The sequence below is a fragment of the Anser brachyrhynchus genome (assembly GCF_964034855.1).
Source record: "Anser brachyrhynchus genome assembly, chromosome: 14".
Classification (NCBI taxonomy): domain Eukaryota; kingdom Metazoa; phylum Chordata; class Aves; order Anseriformes; family Anatidae; genus Anser; species Anser brachyrhynchus.
In genome coordinates, this window is record NC_137709.1 from 6,320,426 (window position 1) to 6,339,940 (window position 19,515).

The 19,515-nt window shown below is 64.8% G+C and overlaps 1 protein-coding gene across 4 annotated transcripts; it reads right to left on the minus strand.

Moving 5' to 3' along the window:
- Window positions 1-3,362: 3,362 nt before the first annotated feature.
- On the minus strand, window positions 3,363-17,385 carry ANXA6 (annexin A6). Of its 4 annotated transcripts, none has more exons than XM_080555653.1 (26): window positions 17,068-17,385; window positions 14,603-14,663; window positions 12,067-12,151; window positions 11,672-11,766; window positions 11,392-11,505; window positions 11,217-11,307; window positions 11,039-11,118; window positions 10,906-10,962; window positions 10,604-10,697; window positions 10,265-10,360; window positions 10,056-10,114; window positions 9,701-9,823; window positions 9,404-9,462; window positions 9,067-9,145; window positions 8,303-8,384; window positions 7,989-8,083; window positions 7,491-7,604; window positions 7,144-7,234; window positions 6,931-7,010; window positions 6,721-6,774; window positions 5,372-5,389; window positions 4,892-4,988; window positions 4,554-4,649; window positions 4,256-4,314; window positions 3,849-3,971; window positions 3,363-3,730 (listed from the first exon to the last, which is right to left on the minus strand). In XM_080555653.1, exons 2-26 carry the CDS (start codon window positions 14,618-14,620, stop codon window positions 3,671-3,673), a joined length of 2,019 nt encoding a protein of 672 aa, XP_080411779.1. In that variant the 5' UTR covers window positions 14,621-14,663; window positions 17,068-17,385; the 3' UTR covers window positions 3,363-3,670. The 4 variants fall into 4 exon arrangements, with proteins under 4 accessions (XP_080411779.1, XP_080411780.1, XP_080411781.1 ...); XM_080555654.1 differs by having other exon boundaries at window positions 17,037-17,194; XM_080555655.1 differs by lacking the exon at window positions 5,372-5,389.
- Between the last annotated feature and the right edge of the window lie 2,130 nt (window positions 17,386-19,515).

Genomic DNA, 19,515 nt, shown 5'->3' on the forward strand with positions numbered 1-19,515 from the left:
GAGAGCTCCCTTCTGCCTCCACCTCTGGCAGGCCCAGAGCCACTCCTGGTGCAGGAGATCTCCCCACCTCCGTCCTCCCCCTGCCCAGGACATGGGAGGTTGTGGACACGCCGAGAGCTTCCAGGAGCCAGGCCCCAGGAGCGCTCAAAGATTGTTTTGCGTGCTTTAAGCTTCCAATTATTCGGAATCCCAACTTCATTGTTTAACAAAGGGGATTTTCCCCTCTTCCTCTCTCCCCAGGCCGTGTCCCATCCAGTTGCAACGCCTGACAAACGGGCTTGTCACCGTGCCCTGGACAGCCAGCTGCAGGGCCGGCAGCGTGAGCATCGCTTAGCCAGCCTCAGCTCACCGTGGGGAGCACCGTCGAGCAGCATGCAGATGTGCGGGCAGCACCGCTTCCTCCTCCTTTGGCTCAGGAAGAAGAAAAGCCGGAGGAATAACTCACGGGACTCGAGGGCCCGGCTGGGTTTCCCCCCTGCGGAGGACGGGGAGCACGGTGGGTGAAAACTGGGAGCATCTCGCTGGGATTGCAGCGCCCGTGTGTCTGCCCCTCGCAGGCTCTGGTACCAGAGAGGATCTGGAGCTGACTCAGAGGCAAGGATCCGACCCTCTGCACACAGAACGAGGGCTCGTGGGGTTTTTCGGATGTCGCAACCTGTGAAACCTAGCGTTGGCCGTGCCTGGAAGTGAGCCCCTGCCCGCAGCGTTGCTGGGCAGTGCGCGCGGCAGCTGGTGCAGGGCTGCGAGTCCCTCGCCCCACAGCTGCATCTCCGCAGCGGCCCCAAATGCCTGCGGCGGGGGTGGCCGGGGGGGGGGACCTGCCTCTGGGCCGTGCCCTGCTCACAGCCTTCCTGCTTTGTTCCCTTCTCCAGGCCCGTCATTTTGTCCTCGCCTTCCCTTTCGCTGCCTTTCTTGAACTGCCATCCCTTTTGTTCCCATTTTACCATTTGCCGTCGGCCTCGGTGGGCTGGATCCCACGGGTGGAGAGGAGATGTTCCTGGAGAGCAACAAGGGGGTGTTTTCCCTGGAGAACCGGGGTGCTGCAGGGCCGAAGCTGCCTCGTCTGAAGGCTCCGTGACCTGCCCTGTATAGGGGCTTGTCGTGGGCAAAACAGTCCCAATTTGGGAAATTTTTACTTAATTAAAGGTATTGCCAGTTAATACGCATTTTTAGCCAGCAGTCTGTGTATTAAACAAACTATAACAATGGAACAAGCATTCTGCCCACCACCCCAGGGCATCTCTTGGCCCAAACACAAACCTCTCCCATGCCTAGTCGCAGCTTCCCTTGTTCCAGGTTCCACTCGATCTGTCCCAAATGCTTCGAGAGGTTACAGCCATGCACAGCTGTTTCTGGCTGCCACCTCTCTGTGCTTCTTAATGGGTTTCTCCCACTCCTGTGGTGCTGGTCCCCCCCAGCCGCGGTCCCTCAGGGATGTCACCCATGGCGTGTCCCACGTGTGAGCACATCTCCAGCTCCCGTCTCCTGCCCCACCTCCGCCCCACGTCTCCTCCAGCATCGCTGTTCGGGATCACAGCTCGGCAGGGACCGCCGCTCCCGCACGGTCCCGCGGGACTTTTGTTCTGTTGGTGCCAGGAGCTGCATTGACTGAGCCCCGCAGCGCCAAACAGCAGCTGGCTGCGGTCAGCAGCCTCTGGGAGAAAGCACCGGGGGTGAGAAAGGTGGGGAAAACACCCCGGCTGCAGGATACATCCCAGCGCTTGTGCTTCCCCAGCACCTCGCCCTCCTCGTGGTGCCCCGCCACGGGCAGCTCTTTGCAGAGCTCACTCCCGATGGCAGGGACCCCTGCGCTTAGCCGGGGTGTTAATTATGCTCGGGCACTTGCGGCAATTAAAACGTTGCTGGCCGTTCTCTGCCCCAGCTGTAACAACAGCTGCTGGAGCTGGGTCGCTGCGGCGCTGGGCGCAGGAGGCAAGACAAAGGGTTTTCGGCAGCAGGGCTTGCCAGGAGAGCTCTTCCATGGCAGGGAGTTCCTCCGAGGAGGAAATCCCATCTCGCTCTCCCTCCCTGTCCCCAAACACGCCGTGACTCTGGTATCTTGCTGTCCTTGCCGGAGCGGCAGCGGGTGCCAGGGGAATTCCTGGTGCGGGGGGAGCGGGGTGCCCGGGTCAGCCGGGCTTCCTGGCGGGGGGCTGGCGGGGACGTGGCCCCCGGGGGGCTTCTGGGGATCCAAGAGGCTGTGAGCGATGGAGTCACCCGTCACAGGTTTATAGCACAGCCTGGAAGGGGGTGCAGGGGCCAGCAGAGCTCCGAGGACTCTGCAGCAGCTCCCGGCTGCGGGGACGCAGCCTGGGTGGGACCAGCTCCGCTCCCCGCAGTCCCCCTCCGGCAGGATTGCACCGTTATGGTGCTGCGCCCCAGGAAGGAGCCGGGCAGATGAAGATCGGGGTTATATCCTCCCTTCAAAGCATCTCCGTGCTCTGCTCGAAGCCTTTGCAGCAGCTCCCCAGCAAAACGCGAGCTGCTGCGGGGGTGGGCGCGCTGGGGGGCTCATCTCTACCCGTGGGTGCGGGGAAGATCGAGGAGCCCAAACCTCTATCAGAGGGCAAAAACGCCTCAGTGGGGTTGTTCACCCGCGAGAAAAGCGTGTTTGTTGCAAGGGGATGTTTTACAGGAAGGCACCGAGGGAACGCTCAGCGCAACAGCCCCGACCCAAGGCCTTTCAGCTTCTGCGGTTTGTCTCTGCACGTTGCTGCCTCTCGACCTCGTCGGGGGTTTGAAGTGCTGTAACAGCGCTGCGTTATTATTCCTAGTGCTCCTTTGATATTTTGAAGGCGAACCTTTCCTCAGCGGGCTGTTTTGAGGAAAATGCGGGTATTTAAGGCTTTTTGTTCTGGCTTGGAAACAATTGAAAGTGCTGGAATTTCCCACTTTTGGAAATTCCAGTTCTTTCCTCCTGGGAGCCGGGGGAAGCGCAAACATAAACTGGTTGGGGGTGTAGCCTTTGTGGCCTGTGCGCTTCGACTGCCTCTGTGGCAACTTGAAAGCACAGGAAACCGTCTGCGAGGATGAGTGGATGCCATCGAGTGTGATTTCTATCTCTGGTTTATAAAAGCCTCATCCGCACGAGAGCCAGCCCCTGACCGCAGCCTGGAGGGGAGCGGCACGAAACCTGCCAGGGGCTTTCAGAGGCACGGCCTGGAGCTCTCGGGGACAGCCCTGCTGGCAGCCCCAGGCACCTTTCCAGCCCCTGTGCCTGGCCTGGTGCTGCTCAGGGGGCTTCAGGGATCCTGGTCCCCCCTCCCCAGCTCCGCCTGCAGCAGCGCGGAGCTGCCGGGACCCCGCACGGGCCCCATCCCACCCAAACCTGCCCCAACAGAGGGGCTGCTCTCACCCCCCGCTCAGCAACAGTAAGGTTTTATTCACGAGACCGAAAACCGTCTTGCCCCCGCGGGTAAATATTCCTGGGTTAAGTGGCACGTTTGGGTACGAATCATTTTGCACCGAGACAGACGGTGACCCCCCCCCCTTCATCCCCCCGAGGCTCCCCTCCCCGCCGCCCCCCTGCTTGCGATGCGGTGCCGCTCGAGGTGAGGGGTGCTCCGAGGGGTCCCCAGCGGCCCCCGAAGCCCCCGAAGCTGCAGTGAGGCCCAGGCGGTGGCTGTGTGCGTGCTGCTGGCTCAGACAAAGTCGGGGCTGGCGCGGCCGCCTAGTCCTCCCCGCCGCACAGGGCCAGCAGAGCCATGCGGTAGTCGCCGGAGGTGTCCTTCTGCGGGAGGCAGAGCCGGCTCAGCACCACGGTCTCCGGTCCTGGAGCCTCAGATCAGGGCTCGGGGGCCAGGCCGGACAAGGTGCTGAGCCGGAGAGGGGTGTCCCTGTCCCCTCACCTCGATCATATGGTGCAGCGATTTGTCGAACAGGTCCACGAACTCGCCCCGGATGTTGAGCAGGTCGATCTCGCTCCGGGAGATCATGATCCGGGTCAGGGTCCTCTCGTCCGTGCCGGCACCCTGCGGAGAGGAGCTCAAACAGATAACCCCAAAAACCACTGTCCGGGACCCTCGCGGCACCTCCAGCACAGCCCAGGTTGGGGCTGTCCCCTTGGAGATGTGCTGCTGGCACGGCACGAGCTGCCCTGTCCCCCATTTATCCAGAAAAACGATGTAGAATTGGTTTGAGCTCAGCCCTGCTCCCCGGGGACAGCTGGAGGCCAAGCCCCATTGCTGCTGGGGGGTTAACTCGGAGCCCCAAAGGCCCTATAGCCCCCTCCCTCTGTGTGAGAGCCTGCACGCACCTTCATGGACTTGTAGAGCTTGTCGGCGAAGAAGGCCGGCTTGTTCTTCACGCTGCGCACTGCAACACAGAGCGGGGACGGGGTGGGCTCGGGGCACCCCGGGGACGCATCCCAGCAGGGAGCTGCGCCCCTCCTTGGTACAGGGGCACGGGCACGGCCCCGTAAGATGCCCGATAAACGCCCCGACCCCATGCCGTGCCGGGAGCCTCTGTGGTCCCAAGGGAGCAGCAGGGACGTGCCGCTTCGTTGGCTTGGCAGGGGCAGCCCAGGGGGCTGCTGCCCCATGCCCGTCACTGACCGATGGCCACGAAGGCGTCCCTCACGTCCCCCGACATCCGCTTCTTGATGGCGTGCTCCACGTCGTGGTTGGTCATTTTGATGAACTCCTGAAACACTACGGGGGGAAAGGAGGGGGGTCACCGCCGAGCCGCTCGTCCCAGCCCCGGCGCTCCCGGGGGACCCGAGCCCCAAACGTGGAGGTGTTTGGACCACGCGGGTTTGGGTGACCTCAACCAGCCACCCCAAACGTGAGGTTGTGCCTTGTCCTCCCACCGCCTTGCCCCCATCGTCCATGGGGACGCGGGGACATCCAGCCCAGCACCCAGGGTCCGGCGGTGCTGAGCGCGGCGGCCCTACCTCTGCGCAGGTGGGGGTAGCTGCGGGTGCAGAGGATGCTGAGGAAGCGGGTCTCCAGGGAGTCGCTGGAGTCGTTGCTGGAGACGTCGGCAAGTTTCTGGGAGAGGAATCAATAGTGAGGAGGAGGGACAAGGGGATGGGTGTAAGGGACAGGGGAAGGGACGTCAGGCAGCTCCTCCCGGGACAGCCAGTCCTGAGTGGGGTGGGTGGCCTCTTACGGGCAGGGAAACTGCTTTTTTGGGGACCTAAATGGCATTTTCTGTGCATGGATGTGAAGCTGCACAACCACACTGTCTCGGAGAAAAGACAGTGCTCTCCGGATTTTATGATTTTTTTTTTTCCCCATCCTCACGCACGGACGCTGCAGCCCCGAGCGTGGCCGGAGCAGCCTGGTGTTGGGGCTGCTCCCGAGCCCCAGCCCCGCACCCAGGGACCGCGGCATCCCCCCAGACATGCGCAAGGCAAAGGGCAGGCACTCACCAGGGTCTCAGCAACAACCTGGTGGAGAGAGAGAGAGAGAGACAGGAAGACAACAGGGTCAGAAGGTGCTGCACAACCTTTAACCTCCCCTGACAGTGGGGGGATTCTAGCAGAAGCCCCTAAAATGACCTCTCCACGGCTCCCCTGCACCCCCAGGGGTCAGCCTGATCTTAAGAGCCACCCGTGTCCTCCTCTGGGTCAGTGCCAGCACTGCTGGCTGTCAAGAGGGGGGGTTTGGCCATGCAGGGTGAGCCCCCCACCCCTGGGGCTCGGGTACCAGCCCGATGCTCCTCGGGGAGCATCCTTGTGTGGCCCCAGTGCTGCGGCCAACGGGGCCCTATGGGAACACTGCCTGGGACAGGGCTGGCTGAAAACAACCACGAGCTGGTTCCCACCAGCCTGCCCGGGGTGGCTTTGCCAGGAAAATACCAGCTGGGGCTGGGACAGCTGCTGCCCGGCTGACTTCTCCCTGTGCGTGTCGTTCCTGGCTCTCTCTTCCTCTGCAGCGCATGCAGCGCATGCAGCGCATGCAGCGCATGCAGCCAGCAAAGCACCGCTCCCTCTGCCGGCAGCGGCCCCGCTCAGCACCGTGCTGCGGGGTGCACGGGGCAGGACGGGGTGGTGAGGGCTGGGGGGTCGGGGAAAGGTGCCCGGGGTGGTGGGAGGGTGGCCCCGGGGCTGGCCCCTGCTCTGAGGCACAGAGGAGCGATGCTCGCCCCAGAAAGGGGCCCCCTTGGTCCCCTCCCCGTCCTTCGTCGCATGCCAAAGGAAACCAAAGCAGAGCAAAGCAGGGGAAGCACCCGGCCCCCATCCTGCCGTGGAGCCGGGAGGCAGCCCCAGGGAGCAGGATGCGGTCAGGGCTCTCCTGGGACCGGGAGCTGAGCCAGGCAACGGGGCCAGCACCCCACTTCTGGTGCCTCAATCCCCTCCAGTCCTGGCTCACTCAGCCCAGGACGTGACGTTTTTTGGGTTGAAGTGAAAAGCAGCTTGAGCTGCGAGGGCGCACCACGCACAGCACAGACGTGGGTGCCTCCTGCAGGCCAGCCCAGGGCTGCCTCTGAAGCTGAAGTCCCAGATTTTAGCACTGCTGGGTGCTGCCAGCCCCAAAAGCAGCTGACCCAGCACACGAAGCGCTGCAGCCCCCCGGTTTTGATCCCCCTGGGGCTGCTTTGCAGGCTCCACGTGCAGGGGGCAGCAGGAATGAACCCTGAGAGCTTTCCCTGCCGGGATGTCCCTCCTCCTGGCATTTCTCCCCGCAGCTCGCAGAGCCCCTACCCCCCAGCACCGTGTGTGCTGCCCTGCGGATGCAATATGCCCGGGGTTTGGGGCGCAGCCTGGGAGCTCCTTACCTTGGCATCTTCGTGTGCCTGGGTGAGGTTCTCCGGCCCATCGTCGCGGTTGCCCTGTGGTTGGATACAGATATCGTGGAGAGGACGTCTGGGAAGTGCCCAAGACCACGGCAGCGCAGCACTCCCATGCTCTGTCTTCTCCAAACCACATCCCAAAACCCATTCTGCAGCACAGAGGGGACCACCCCCACCGGGAGACCCCCCCCGTACCAGAGCCAGGGAGACGAGAATCCTCTTGAAGTGTCCCGACGTGTCGGAGCTCAGGTCGTCCTCCAGGCGCTTGTGGTAGGCTGCGGACAGGGGGGACAGCTGAGCCCTGCACCCCGGCTGCGGATCCACCGCCCACCAAGTCACAGGACGGGTTTGAGGGCTCGGCGCAGTCCGTGCCCCTCGGTGCTCCCCGCGCTCCCTCCCGCGCCATACCCTGCTGGTACGCCTCGTTGATTGCCGTGATCTCCTGGTTGTTCCGCGTGGCCATGATCTCGATGAGGACGCTCTCGTCTGTGCCGGCCCCCTGGAAGAGAGCAGAGGGGTGGGATGGAAGCGTGGGATGGAGGGGTGCTGCGGGGTGCCAGGGCTGCGTGGGGACACCGCGGCATCGCCCCGATGGTGCCCCACAGGGATGAGCTGCTCCAACCCCAGTGCCACAGCGTGCCGAAAGTCTGCATCCAGCCAATGTCCCCATTGCCCCTACCCTGCCTTTGCCATGGACAGTGCAAAACTGCTCTGTCTGGGCACGCTGAAGCCGCTCGCCTCAGTCCGACAGTTACCTCCACAGCCTTCCTCAGCTGCTTGGCGTCGTACTGCGCCGGCGTCAGCATGAGCCCCAGGATCAGCTTGGCCAAGCTGCCCGACAGCTCCGATTTCAGGTCTGCCATCAGGTCCTGCAAAGGCATTTGGGTGTTTCACAGCCCCGCTCCTTCTGCAGGGACAGAGCGAGGTGACAGCGGGGAGAGAAGCAGGGAGGTGGGAGGCTTCTGGGAAGACCTTGGGGCTGTTTAAGGTCACATTCGGGGGGGCGGTTCTGGGGACATCCTCACTCTGGAGGCCTCCAGTATGGGGAAATAAAATGGAAAGGGATGTTCCCTTGGGCTGCTGGTGCACCCAAAGTGGGAGGCTGCTCTGAAAACCTCATTCTGCCACGGGGGAGTCATTGCAGGGCACAGCAGGGCCGCCCACCGCGTCCCCAGTGGGATTTCTTTCAGTGAGGGAAGGACGTCGGAGAGGGAAGGACGCAGGCAGTGGGGTGGGAGAGGGGCCAGCAGTACCCTGCCGTAGTGAGCCTTGTAAGCCTTAATGATCTGCTGCCTCTGGGCGTTGCTCCTTTTCGTGACCACGTCGATGATGGCCCCTTCGTCGGTGCCTGCAAGGACAGCAGCCAGAGCTGCAGCCCCGAGGCAAGAACCGGGCACACCGCCACCCCCTCTGCAAAGAGTGGCATGGGGAAAGGGCAGCTCCCACAGCTCCTTATCCCCCCAGGGCCTTTCTGCAGCCCTACGTGGGTTTTCTCCCCCACCCCGATCTGTCGGGGAGCATCTCCCCATGGGGCCAGCAGAAGGGCTGGTGCGCGGCCCCCGCTTACCCAGACCCTTCATCGCCTTCCGCAGCACCTGCGCGTCGCCGTCGTCGTTGAAGGCCGCCGCGGGCTGCACGGTGCCTTGGAGCTGGGGGGGCACAGAGGGGTCGGGGGCTGCCCCGAGCCAGCGGGGTGGTGGCAGGGAGGGACAGACAGAGGGACGGTGCCGCCCGGCGAGGCGATGCGCAAGCAGGTGGTGGGTTAGTGCAAGCACCTGGGGCTGGGTGAGGACGTCCCCGCCACCCGGGCACCCCTTCCATCGAAGGGCACGCCACAGCCAGGCCGGCAGAGGGTGGGGAGGAGGCTGCAGGCAGTCCCCGGAGTCCCGCAGCGCTGCTCGGTGCCGTGCCCGCCTCCCCTAGTGCCGAGGCACCTCGGTGGGAGCTGGGTGCGTCAGCTGAGAGCCAGGAGAGGGCGCGGAAAGGGTTCCAGCTCGTGCCTTGTGGCTGTGCCCTCCTGCGTCCCAGCTACCCTGCCGTGGGGTGGGTGCCCGGGGTGCATCACGCAGACATGCGGGACCCGCCGCCCCGGCAAGAGAAGCTTCAGAAAGAGGAGTTAGTGGAGCCCGCAGCGGTGCAGAGGCCGGCCGGCCTCCAAGGCTTACACCACGCCGACCTCATGCCCCGAAACCGAAGAGCCAGCAGTGTCGAGAGAAGGCGCGGAGCGAGAGGCAGGGAGCGGGGTGGCCGTGCCCCGCGGCGCAGAGGAGCGGCCGGGTCCCAAGCTGGCGGCGAGCGGAGGGGGCGCGGGGGGTGTCTGGGGGTGCTGACCTTGACTTTGGCCAACGCGCTGTGCTCCCACATCTGGTAGGCCACCTGCGCCGCCTCGGGGAAGAACTCACCCGCGGCACTGCAAGGGGAGGGCAAGGACGGATGGGCAGTGAGCTGCGCCCCGCCGAGCGGCCGCCCCATCCCCAGCAGCCCCGGCCGAGGAGGGTTTTGCACCCGCCGGGTGCTGGGCACAGGGGGACCGACCATGGCACCGTGGCTGGCATCGTGCGCCCAGCCATGAGCCAGCTGTGCCAGCACATGCTCTGCCAGGATCCGGCCCGGAGCTTTGTCCCGTGGGGACAAGGAGGGGTGGGCGAGGGGTGACGGGAGGTCTTACTCATCGTCCCCTCCGCACAGCTTCAGCAGCGCCTTCTTGTACTCCCCGGAGGTGTCCTCCTGGAAAGGGGCAGAGGTGGAGGAGGGTGTGTGGTGGGGACGCGCCGTGGGCACGGGATGGTGCCGTGGGAAGGGCACGGGGAGAAAGGGAGAAAGGGGCTCCCCCAGCTGCCTCCGCCCAGCTGGAGCCCCAGCACCGGGGCTGGGGAGGGGGCTCAGCCCGTCCCCACGCTCAGTGTGGGGAGGGAGGCGGCGCCAGCAGCCTCTCGGAGGGAGGCCGGGAAGCCCCGAGCCTCACCTTTATCATGTTGTAGAGAGACTTCTCGTACTTGGTCCTGAACACCTCCCGGATGTCCAGCATGTCGATCTCGCTGCGGGACACCATGATGCGGATCAGCGTGTTGTCCCTCGTGCCCAGCCCCTGCAAGGGAGGATCCCCAGCGTCAAGCCCCAGAACAGCAAACCTGCTCGGTCCTGCCAGGAAGGGGCCTGGGAAGGATGCTCAGATTTGGGGCGCTGTCGGATTTGCCCTCAGCCCAAGGTTTGAACGTATGAGTCCTTTGGAGGGAAGAGCAGAGACCCCAGGACACGCAGGTCCTGTGCACGGCACGGCGAGGGGAGCTTTCCCTCTGGGGCTGGGACGAGGCACCCACCTTCATGGCCTTGTAGAGCCTCTCAGCAAAGTACTCCGCCGTGCTCCTGATGCACTTCACTGCAGGGGAAACGGGCAAAGTGAGGGGGGGGGGACACCAGCAGCCTGCCCTGCCCCGGCCCCTGGCTTTGCCAGCACCCCTGCCCACTGTCCAGCATAGTCCAGCGGCAACACATCTGCCCCCCGGCCAGCACCCCCACACCGACGTACCCACTGCCAGCATCAGCTTTTCGAAGTCTCCGGAGAGCTCTCCCTTGATGCTCCTCTCGATTGGCTTCCCTGAAATCTTCAGGTACTCGTTAAAGACTGCGGGACGAGAGCAGACCGCCTGCAGCTCAGCCTTTTGGGGACTGCCAGCAGCGGGGCCAGCATCCCCTTGGGGCACACGGGCAGGGTGTCCCGGTGGCTTGGGTGTCCCCCCCTCTCAGCCCAGCCCCACGAGCCCTTGTGGGGCACGCAGGACACCCCAGCAGACGACAGAGCCCAGGGGACCAGGCGGGTGGCCTTGGCAGGGGAAGGAGCCCAGGCCCTGCCGGAGGAGGTGCTCACCCATGCGGAGGTGCTGCTTGCTCCGCCGGCCCAGGATGTAGATGAACTGCGCCTCGTCCGTGCCCCATTTCAGCTCGCCGGCTTCCAGCAGGTCCTTGTGGCATGGGGAAGGGGGCAGAGAGGGATGGAGAGGGATGGAGAGGGGATGGAGAGGGATGGAGAGGGGATGGAGAGGGCCTGAGTCAGGGTGCTGCTCGCACAGGGCTCTGCCCCTGCTGCCCACCGCCCTTTGCAGCCCAAGCTCTGGGTCGTGCAGTGCCACCAGCCCCATCCCTGCCCGGATGGCACCCGCGAAGCCTCACCTTGGCATCCTGCTCCACCAGGTCCTCGCTCACCACGTCGTCCTCCTCCCTGGTGCCCTGCGGGACAGCCACGGGCTCAGCCCTGCCGGGCTCGGGCCCCCGCTGTCGGCAGGGACCGGACAGACGGACATACCTGGAGCAGAACCACGAGCATCTTCTTGAAGTGTCCCGACGTGTCTCCGACGATGTCGGCCTCCAGGTCTCTCTCGTAGGCTGGTGGAAAAGGGAGAGGTGAGGGCTCGGGGAGCCGGATCCCCTTAACTCTGCCCCCAGGGGACACGGGGCAGCCCGTGCCCTTCCCCGGCCCTCACCGTCCTTGTAGGCGGCCACCAGGTCGTGGATCTCCTGGTTGGTGCGGGAGGCGAGGATCTCGATCAGGCACTTCTCGTCCGTGCCGAGGCCCTGCGGGCAGAGACGCAGCCCTGTGAGCTGCAGGACGAGCCGGGGATCCTCAGAGGGGGCCCCGGGGGGCTGCCCCCCCCTTACCCCGATGGCATCTTTAATCTCCTTGGCATCACTGTAGGCTGGGGGCCGCATCAGGCTCACGATCAGCCGCTCAAACTTGCCCGTCAGCTCGTACTTGAGGTCTGCGATGAGGTCCTGGAGGAGGAGGATGAGAAAGAGGAGGATGAGGAGGAGGAGGAAGGGGCTGGGACCCCTTTTGCTCCGCAGCAGAGGAGCATCTCCCAACGGGGCCATGGCTCATTGGTGCCAGCCCCTGCAGCCCGCCCCTGGGGCACGGATTTGGGATGGTTCCTGCCGTTACCTTCCCGTAGAGGGACTTGTAGGCCTGGCAGATCTCCACGCGCTGCTTGTTGCTCCGGGATGTGATGAGGTCGAGGATGGCCTCCTTGTCGCTGCCTGCGGGGGACAGAAGGCTGGTTGGTTGCCTTCGGCCCCACGGCTGGCTCTCACCCCCACGCTGGGCTCAGCATCACGGTCCTGCCGTGCCCAAACCTGCTCCCGGCTGGGGCAGGAGGAGAAGCAGAGCCGAGGGGCAGCACCAGGAGGAAGAGGAGGGGGAGCCAGGGGTCCTGGCACGCTGCTAAAACAGGCAGCTGGCAGGGGATGCGAGGCAGGACGCCCGGCCGTGCAAGGGTCAATGGGGAACGGGGGACATCGGGGTGGCCCCGGGGTGACAGGCTTGAGGAGCATCCGTACCAAATCCCTTCATGGCGTTGTACAGGGCCTCTGCGTCCTGGCTGGCATCGAAACCTGGGAACTCCTTCACCGAGCCCCTGTAGACCTGGAGAGAGGAGGCAAGCAGATGCAGGGGGAAGCAGCACGCCGCCGCCCCGTGCCCGTCCCGCGGGAGGGGAAGGATGAGTGCAGGACGGAGCCGCGGGCGGCAGCGGGGCGAGACCAGCGCCCGTTTGGGGTGCGAGGAGGCAGAGCTCAGCCTCGGACACAAACGCTCGTTATTCTTTTCGGCTGCCCCCTGCTCGCCAGCTGCGCTGCCTGAGCTGTGTCCCAGGCCTGCAGAGCGCGACCTCCCCGCTCCTATCTCGCTGGCACGGCTCTGTTTGCCCTTTGTGCTCATGTTGAAGCCGAACTCACCCTCCCTGGCCACAATAACGGGGCCAGGCGCTTTGAGAGCAGGCTCCTCCAGCTCCCCCGCGCTCCCAGCTCTCTGGGGTCAGCTCGGGGGGCAGGGGGATGGTGGGACAGAGGGGGGACCCCAGGGAGATGCCCTGAATGCAGGGACCGGGGCCAGCCCCCTGCAATGCAGCCACGAGGAATTAGTGGTGGCAGACTCAAAGCAAACGGGAGGAAGTCATTCCTCCGCCACCCGTTGTGAGCAAGGAAGCCCTCAGGACGATGAGGATGCCCAGGCTCCGCATGGGGTCCAGACAAATTTACAGGCATGAAATCCTCACAAGCTGCTAAACGGAAAGCCCTGAGAAGCAGCAGAGCTACAAACAGCCCGTCTGGGCGCTGCTCCCATGGGGTCTGGGACAGTCCAAGGGGCTGGAGCAGAGATCTGGGACACGGGGAGAGGCTTTCCCCGGAGCCTCAGAGATCCTCTGGGCTGCCGTGACCTGGTTCTGCCCGGCTGCTCCTCCAGGCACCGAGCCTTTGTGCACAACGGGACTGAGACCCAACCAAACGGAGACCTCGCGGAAGAGCGGGGACCAGGGTTTCCCTCCCCAGCTCAGCTTTGTCCTGGGGAATTCTTTCACCCTGGCAGATCACGGCACCAGACCCTGCACGAGATCAGAGTCTGGTGGAAGCAGATGTGAAACCAGCCCAGCCCCGCGTCGTGGCTCAGCAGGGGGAACCAGACACGTCCCTGCTGGACACCGGCGGCGGGGAGAGAGCCGAGCAGAAATCCCCTGGTGGGAATCCCTGCAGGGGGGCAGGAGAGGGGCCGGTGTCCCTGACCCAGGGGGTGCCTCCAGGGATGAACCCGAGGGGTGGGCACGGGGCAGCCCCAGCGCTGCAGCCCTGCTGCGCATCGCAGGCAGGACCTCGGGGAAGCAGCCTGCCTCTGTTTTCCTGGCACTATTTTCCGGGCTTGTCACCCTCCCGGGGGGTGCTGCCAGCGCTGGTGTCCCGTGCGGCAACGAGCAGGCCAGCTGTCCTTGGGGGAGGCGTGCGGGCATGGGGACGGATTGTGTTGCAGGAGATTTACCGGAGGGCTGCATTTAGCCCCGCTTCCCGTCAGCTCCCAGACCTCCCCGGCTCAGCGTGAGCCGCTGCCCACACACGGGGCATTGATAAGGATTTGCAAGGCAGTTGGTAAGGATTTGCAAGGCAAAGGAGGCGCCTGGAGGCAACGAGGAGGGGACGAGGGTGGCCGGAGGGCGCTGGGGTCTCACAGGGTGGGGTGATGGAGAGCTGGCGGGCAGGTTTTGGCTGCGGTCGGGTGGAGGGGAGGAGCAGGGCTGCAGCCCTGCCTGGTGAGCAACCGGAGCGTGAGCTGGGCTGAGGGAAACTGAGGCAGGAGCCGAGCGCTGGGTATCGCCGCTCCCACCTGCACGCTCGTGGGAACGGGCCCCGGGAGGTGCAGAAGCATTACTCAGCAGGGAAGCAGCACCCTGACGTGGCGCCCTCCTCACGCCTCCATCCCTTCCGTCCCCCTGCTTCAGCGGCTCGGGGCCCCCCACGTCCCCTCCTCCAGCCTCTGACTCATCCCAGCCTGCCTCCAGCCTGCCCGGGACCTCGGAGCTAAAAATAATCCAGGCTGGGGCCGAGCAGGCGGAGGCAAAATTCCCGGCGTGGCTTCGCTCCCACCCCGCAGCACGGCTCCGCGGGCTCTGGACCACCCCGGGGGCGATGCTCACCCGCAGCGTGCCTCGGTTTCCCCGCCTAGAGGCCTCCGTCCCCTCATCAGCCGGGGCGGGGAAGCTGTGGTTAATTGCACCCGGGGCAATAACCGTGTGTTTTCTCAAGGGAACGGGGAGCTGGTCACAGCTGCCCAGCTGGGGCTTCCCTCCCGCGCCGGGATGCTCCCCGGCTGCTGGGGGCACCTGCTCAGCCCCACGCCTGGAGGGGGGCGAAACCCCCCTGGGCTGAAGGGTTTGCAGCAGGCTGAGACACGAATGGGATTTCTCCCCGGCTGAAGCCCAAATCCCAGCGCGATGCCCGTTCCCCTCCCCATCCCACAGCCCCGTTTCTCTCTCCCATCCCACCGTGGCCCCAAAGGGAATTTTTTTTTTGCTCCTGGCTGCACCCCACCAGCCTCCCCCATCCGTACCTTTCCTTTGGGTGCCATGGCTCGCCGGGCTGGGGATCACAGGACCGAGGGCGCGGAGGAGCTGCAGGAGGGAGGAGAAAAAGCAGATGTGAGCCAAAGCATCCCCTCACTCCCTGCTGCGGGGCCAGGCCGGGCGCAGCTCCCATCCCGGGCACCGAGAGCTGGGCGCCCCCATCCCCTGGGACAGGGACGGGGCTCCCCAGATGTGACCTGCAAGGAGCAGAACCGAGCTCCTTCTGCACCTGGCAGCGAGTCAGGGACCCCACGGGCTGGGGACAGCAGAGACGTGCCCCCGCACCGCTTCCTGCCAGCTCAGAGACAAACCGGGAGGGGAAGAAAGCGCTGAATAAGTGGAAATGGGCCGAGCATCCTCTGCGGGGTCCGTGCCGCAGCGCTGACCTCGCTGCACGCCACCGTGCTCCCCAGCTCCTGGGGTCCCACCCTGCAGCCCCCCCAAATCCTGGGGCCATCCTGGCTCCAGATATCGCTGGGGAGATCCCTCCGGGGGCCAGGTAGCACCCGCTGGCTTTGTCTGGGTTTCCATGCACCGAATCAAGCCTGACATGCAGAGCAGGGCCCAGGAAATGCGGCTCAGTTTCTAGGGTAACCGGCGGCTTGTTTTCTACAAGCGGTGCCGTTTATAGCCGCCGGCCACCTCGGTGCGTCCCCACCCCCGGGGAGAAAGTCCCCAGGCAGCAGGGTTTGCTCTGAGAAAGCTGGCGGAAGGAGAGAAACAGCTGGAAAATGGAGGGTGGCTGTGAATGAGTCCCCGAACGTCATCCGAGCCGCTCGGCGCCTCCGGCCCCGAGCGCCCGTCCCCCTTCCAGCTCCAGCCAGCGCCCGGCCTCCCCCCTCGACACGTTGCAAGGAAGCACAAGGCGCAGCGGGGCCTCTCCGGGAGGATTTCTGGATTTTCTGCTGGGGAGCAACCAGGGGAACGCACCAGAACTTCCCCAGCTTCACCCCATGGGAGAGCCGGGACCGGGAGGACCCGAGGCGGGCGAGCTGGTGCCGCAGGGCACCTCCTGCCCCGCACGTTTCTGTAGGCATCAGGCTGAGCGCAGGAAGTTTTGCAGAAGACCAGAGCTGCCTCCACCTCCCCGCTGCCCTTCCCTTTTCGGCTGGGGAAGCCGCGCACCTCGGCTGTCCTTCCGCGGTGGCTGGGGCTCCGGGGAGCCCCCCGCACGCCCGGCAGGGCCGCAGTGCGCCGGGCGGCTGGGTGGGTGCCAGGGAGCCCAGCCCCAGGCCCGTGCACCCCTCCGTGCCCCTGTGCTGCTGCAGACATGAGAACCGTAGATTCTAATCTGCAAATGATGCAGGTTCTCATGAGAGAAAGCCCTGCAGTGCAGCCCCCCTGCCTTTGTCCCCTTCGTGCCGCATGCAGCGGCGGGGCTGAGCCCTCCCGGCTCATCTCAGCAGTGGCGGAGGATCCCCTGCCACACCCAGCCCCTGCAGCGCCCCCGTCCCCTGCTCGTGACACTGCTGCGGGGGCTCCCGGTGAGGCTGGCACCTACAGGGACCCAGGGAACGGCCCTGGCTGGGTCTGGGTGCCCCTGGACAAAAAGCCCCGAAGGATGCACACCCCACCCGTGGCACTCCCCGCTTCCCAGCTGCTCTCAGCCCTTTGCAGAGCGAGCAGCCTTTCCCCCCAAACCCTCTTTTTTTTTTCCCCCCTAACCCTCTTTTTTTCCCCAAAAAAAGCTTGCACCCCGCTGCAGCTGGCCGGATCCTGCCATACCCCTCACCCTGGTGGCCTCACAGGGGCTTTGGGCCGGGGGCCCCCATCCCAGGAGCCTGGCACCAATTTGGCACAGCCACCGCCGCGCCGCTAGCGCAATGGAGGCCGCGGCACGCCCAGCACCCCGCTCGGCCGGCCCGCGGGGCAGAAGCGGAGCTCTGCAGGGCTAAAAGCAGCTGCCCCCGTCCTTCCCCCCGAGGCAAGGGAGGTCCCCGACATCCCCTGCCCCACCCCAGCGCCAAAACCCCCCCCGCGCTTTTAGCGCATTCGTGGCGGTGCACGGTGCGTTTCCCCGTGCAGAACTTCACCAGGGACAAAAATCGGGCTTTTTTCCCATGGGACTGGTGGCTCCAGCTCGGCGATGGGCACCGCCGTGGGTGCTGCAGCACCGGGAGCAGACAAAGCCGCATCCCCGGCCGGCCGGGACACACCCATGGGCCCCGAACCCGCAGCGGCGGCAGCGCCCCCAAATCCCCTTTCTGCAGCACGGCCCCAGGCTTTTGATAAAAAGCAAAGATTTTTTAAATAATAAGAAAATTACGAAAAGGGGGCCGGGTGCCCACCCTGCCCCGCAGCCGCCCCTCGGAGGGACCCTCCGCTCGCGTTGCGCACCCTCATCCAAGGCTGCCTGCCTTCCTTCCTTCCCCTCTCCCCCCACTGCGGTCGCTTTGCCCACCAGCTCGGCCCCTTGCACACCTCGGCCCCTTGCACACCAGTGCACACTCACGAGTGCTTCCAAGGCCTGCGGGGTACGGCAGCGGGACCGGCCACCCGCCGCACGCTCCTGGTGTTCCTGCGGCCGTGCGCTCGCCCTTGCCGTGCAGCTGCTTCCTCCCCTCGGCACAACGTCACCACGAGCCCTCCAGTCCCCGCCTAGCCGTGGGCCCCGGGGTCAGAGCCGTGCTCCCACCCTCCCGAGCCAACCGCCACGCCAACCCCGGCCCCATGGTTTTGGGTGCCCACGGTGAGGGGGGACGGGGGGTAAGAGCCCCCGCCGGTGCGCGCAGGGGGCTGCGTGCCAAGCGCGGTGACACGCACGGCGCAAGGTGACAGCAGGGATTGCATTTCAGCTGCGGAAATGTCATCGCCCCCATTTTCCTGGCTAATGCTGGGGGATGGGGGACACTGCTACCCGGTCCCGCTGCCAGCCGCCTCCACCACTCACCCCCTTTCCCTGGGGGAGCATCCATCCCTGCCGCCCCCTGCAAAAACCGAGGGAGGCTTTGCCCCCCTCCGGGACCCTCTCAGGGGGCAGGCGCTGAGCAAGGAGTGCCCACAGGGCAGGAGCTGGATGGTGCAGGGAGCTGGGGAGCGGAGCTCAGCACAGCCCAGCACCGGGGGTGCGTATTTCCCCAAATTTCCCTCCTGTGCCGCAGACACAGAGATCAGACCTCGCAGCGGAGCTGCGGGTGCAGATGCAGGCTTAGCGGCACCGCGCTGCTCCTGGCAGCCCCCGCTCCCTCCCACCTTCCCCAGCCGGCAGCGAGGCTGCAGCAGGGCTGGAGGAGCTGGCAGGGCACCTGCAGGCTCCGATGTCCCTGGTGTGACACCAGCAGGAGCAGAAGAAAGCTGGGACCCCCCCCCCCAAAAAAAATGTGTGGGGCAGCAGCTGCTGGCTCTCAGCCGAGCCCCTTTGGTTCCCGCTGGCTGCAGCATCGCGGGGGGCTGCAGGGCACCTGCACTGCTCAGCCCGGCTTGGGAGGGGGGTCCTGGGCTGCAGGGACCCCCAGGTACAGTGGGAGACGCCACAGGGCTGTGTCCCCACCCTGCTGGAGGCACCCTGCTGGGCAGAGCCCTGGGTGGGCAGCCAGCCCTGGCTGCTCCCTCCTGCCCTGCCGTCCCCCTGGGGCAATGCTCCCTGGGGTGGCGTCGGTGGCCAGAGGCCTCCCTCATGTGAGGCTGCGGGGGTGACAAGCACGGCTTTGTTTGCCCTGGGACACAGGACAACAGCCCTGCTCTCCTCCTGGTGCCGCTGGCCACAGCGTGCTGGGTGCCCAGGGGCCGTGCTGGGGATGTGGGGCTGCCTCTGGCAGCAGGACAGCCTCGTGCTTCGGGCATGCACCCGTGCTTTCGGTGCTTAAGGTCATTTCTTGCTTTATTCCCTCAGCACTGATTTTTTTTTTTTGTCTGTTACCAGCTTTCGCAGCACCCGAATGGTGGAGGATTTACTGCACGGCACCACAGCCCACCTATAACCTGAGAATTTTTTGCCCCAGAATACAGCACCGTAGACAACACCCAAAATAAACCTAAATTAGTTTTTTCACCCCCAAAACATCAACTTCTAACTGCTCTTCAGAGCTCAGGCTTGGTACTCCTCTCCCAGGAGGCTAGGGCACAGCCAGGTCGTGCCGTACCACCCCGTAGCCTCCCCCTGCTAGGACACCTCTACGTGAGGGCCATGCTGGGGCCCGAGGGCGCTAATATAACTTACTGGTCCTGAGCAGCCTCACCTGGCCCCCACCCACACAGCCCTGGGGGCCCATTTAAGTCTAGCCTCAGGCTGGGCCCTGGGTTTGTTGGGGCTGTGCCCTGCCTGGTGGGGCTGGGGTCACCTCTGGTGCCCACACGAAGGAGCTGCTAACTCTTGCTGCCCTGTGCTATGCGCTGGCTGTGTTTCTGCTCCGTTTTGCTTGCATTTCCCTCAAATCTACTCCACAGGTAAGGCTGGGGGCTCCTGGTGTGGGGTGACAGAGGAAGGGGGCTAGAGGGAGGGATTTCTACCTGCACCAGCAGCCTGGAAGCATTAATTAAATCTGCTCAAATGATGCCCTGGGGCTATTAGCATTGCGCGCTCGTGTGTATGATCTGGAAGGTGCTGTGGGAAACGTATTTCTGCATAGATTTCCTTTTGTGCTGCTGCAGTGGTGGTCAGCGGAGGGCAGGGGTGGTGGGCAGGGGCAGGGGAGGGCCAGGAGGCTCCCCAAGGGATTTAAGAGGCTCCCAAAGGGATTTAAGCACAAGGGACAGACGGGGATGCTGCTGGGGCTCGTGCTCCTTCCCCTCCAGTGTGCAGCTGCAGAGGTTTGCCTAAAGCACTGCCAGGGTAAGTAGCTTGTCTTGCCAGGAAGGTCCTGATATTTTTGGTGATTTTGATTTTTTTTTGGTTATTTTTTTTATTATGGTAAAATGTTCCCAGTGGGATTTGCGGTGTGCAGTGGGGGAGCGCTGCAGG

Bases quoted from the DNA above. Each gene is read 5' to 3' on its own strand.
- ANXA6 (XM_080555653.1), bottom strand. The intron at 10,698-10,905 runs GTGAGGCTTCGC...CCATGCCACAAG, and splicing joins TGGTGGAGCAGGATGCCAAG to GACCTGCTGGAAGCCGGCGA. The intron at 9,146-9,403 runs GTAAGACCTCCC...CTCCCCTTGCAG, and splicing joins CTGTGCGGAGGGGACGATGA to TGCCGCGGGTGAGTTCTTCC.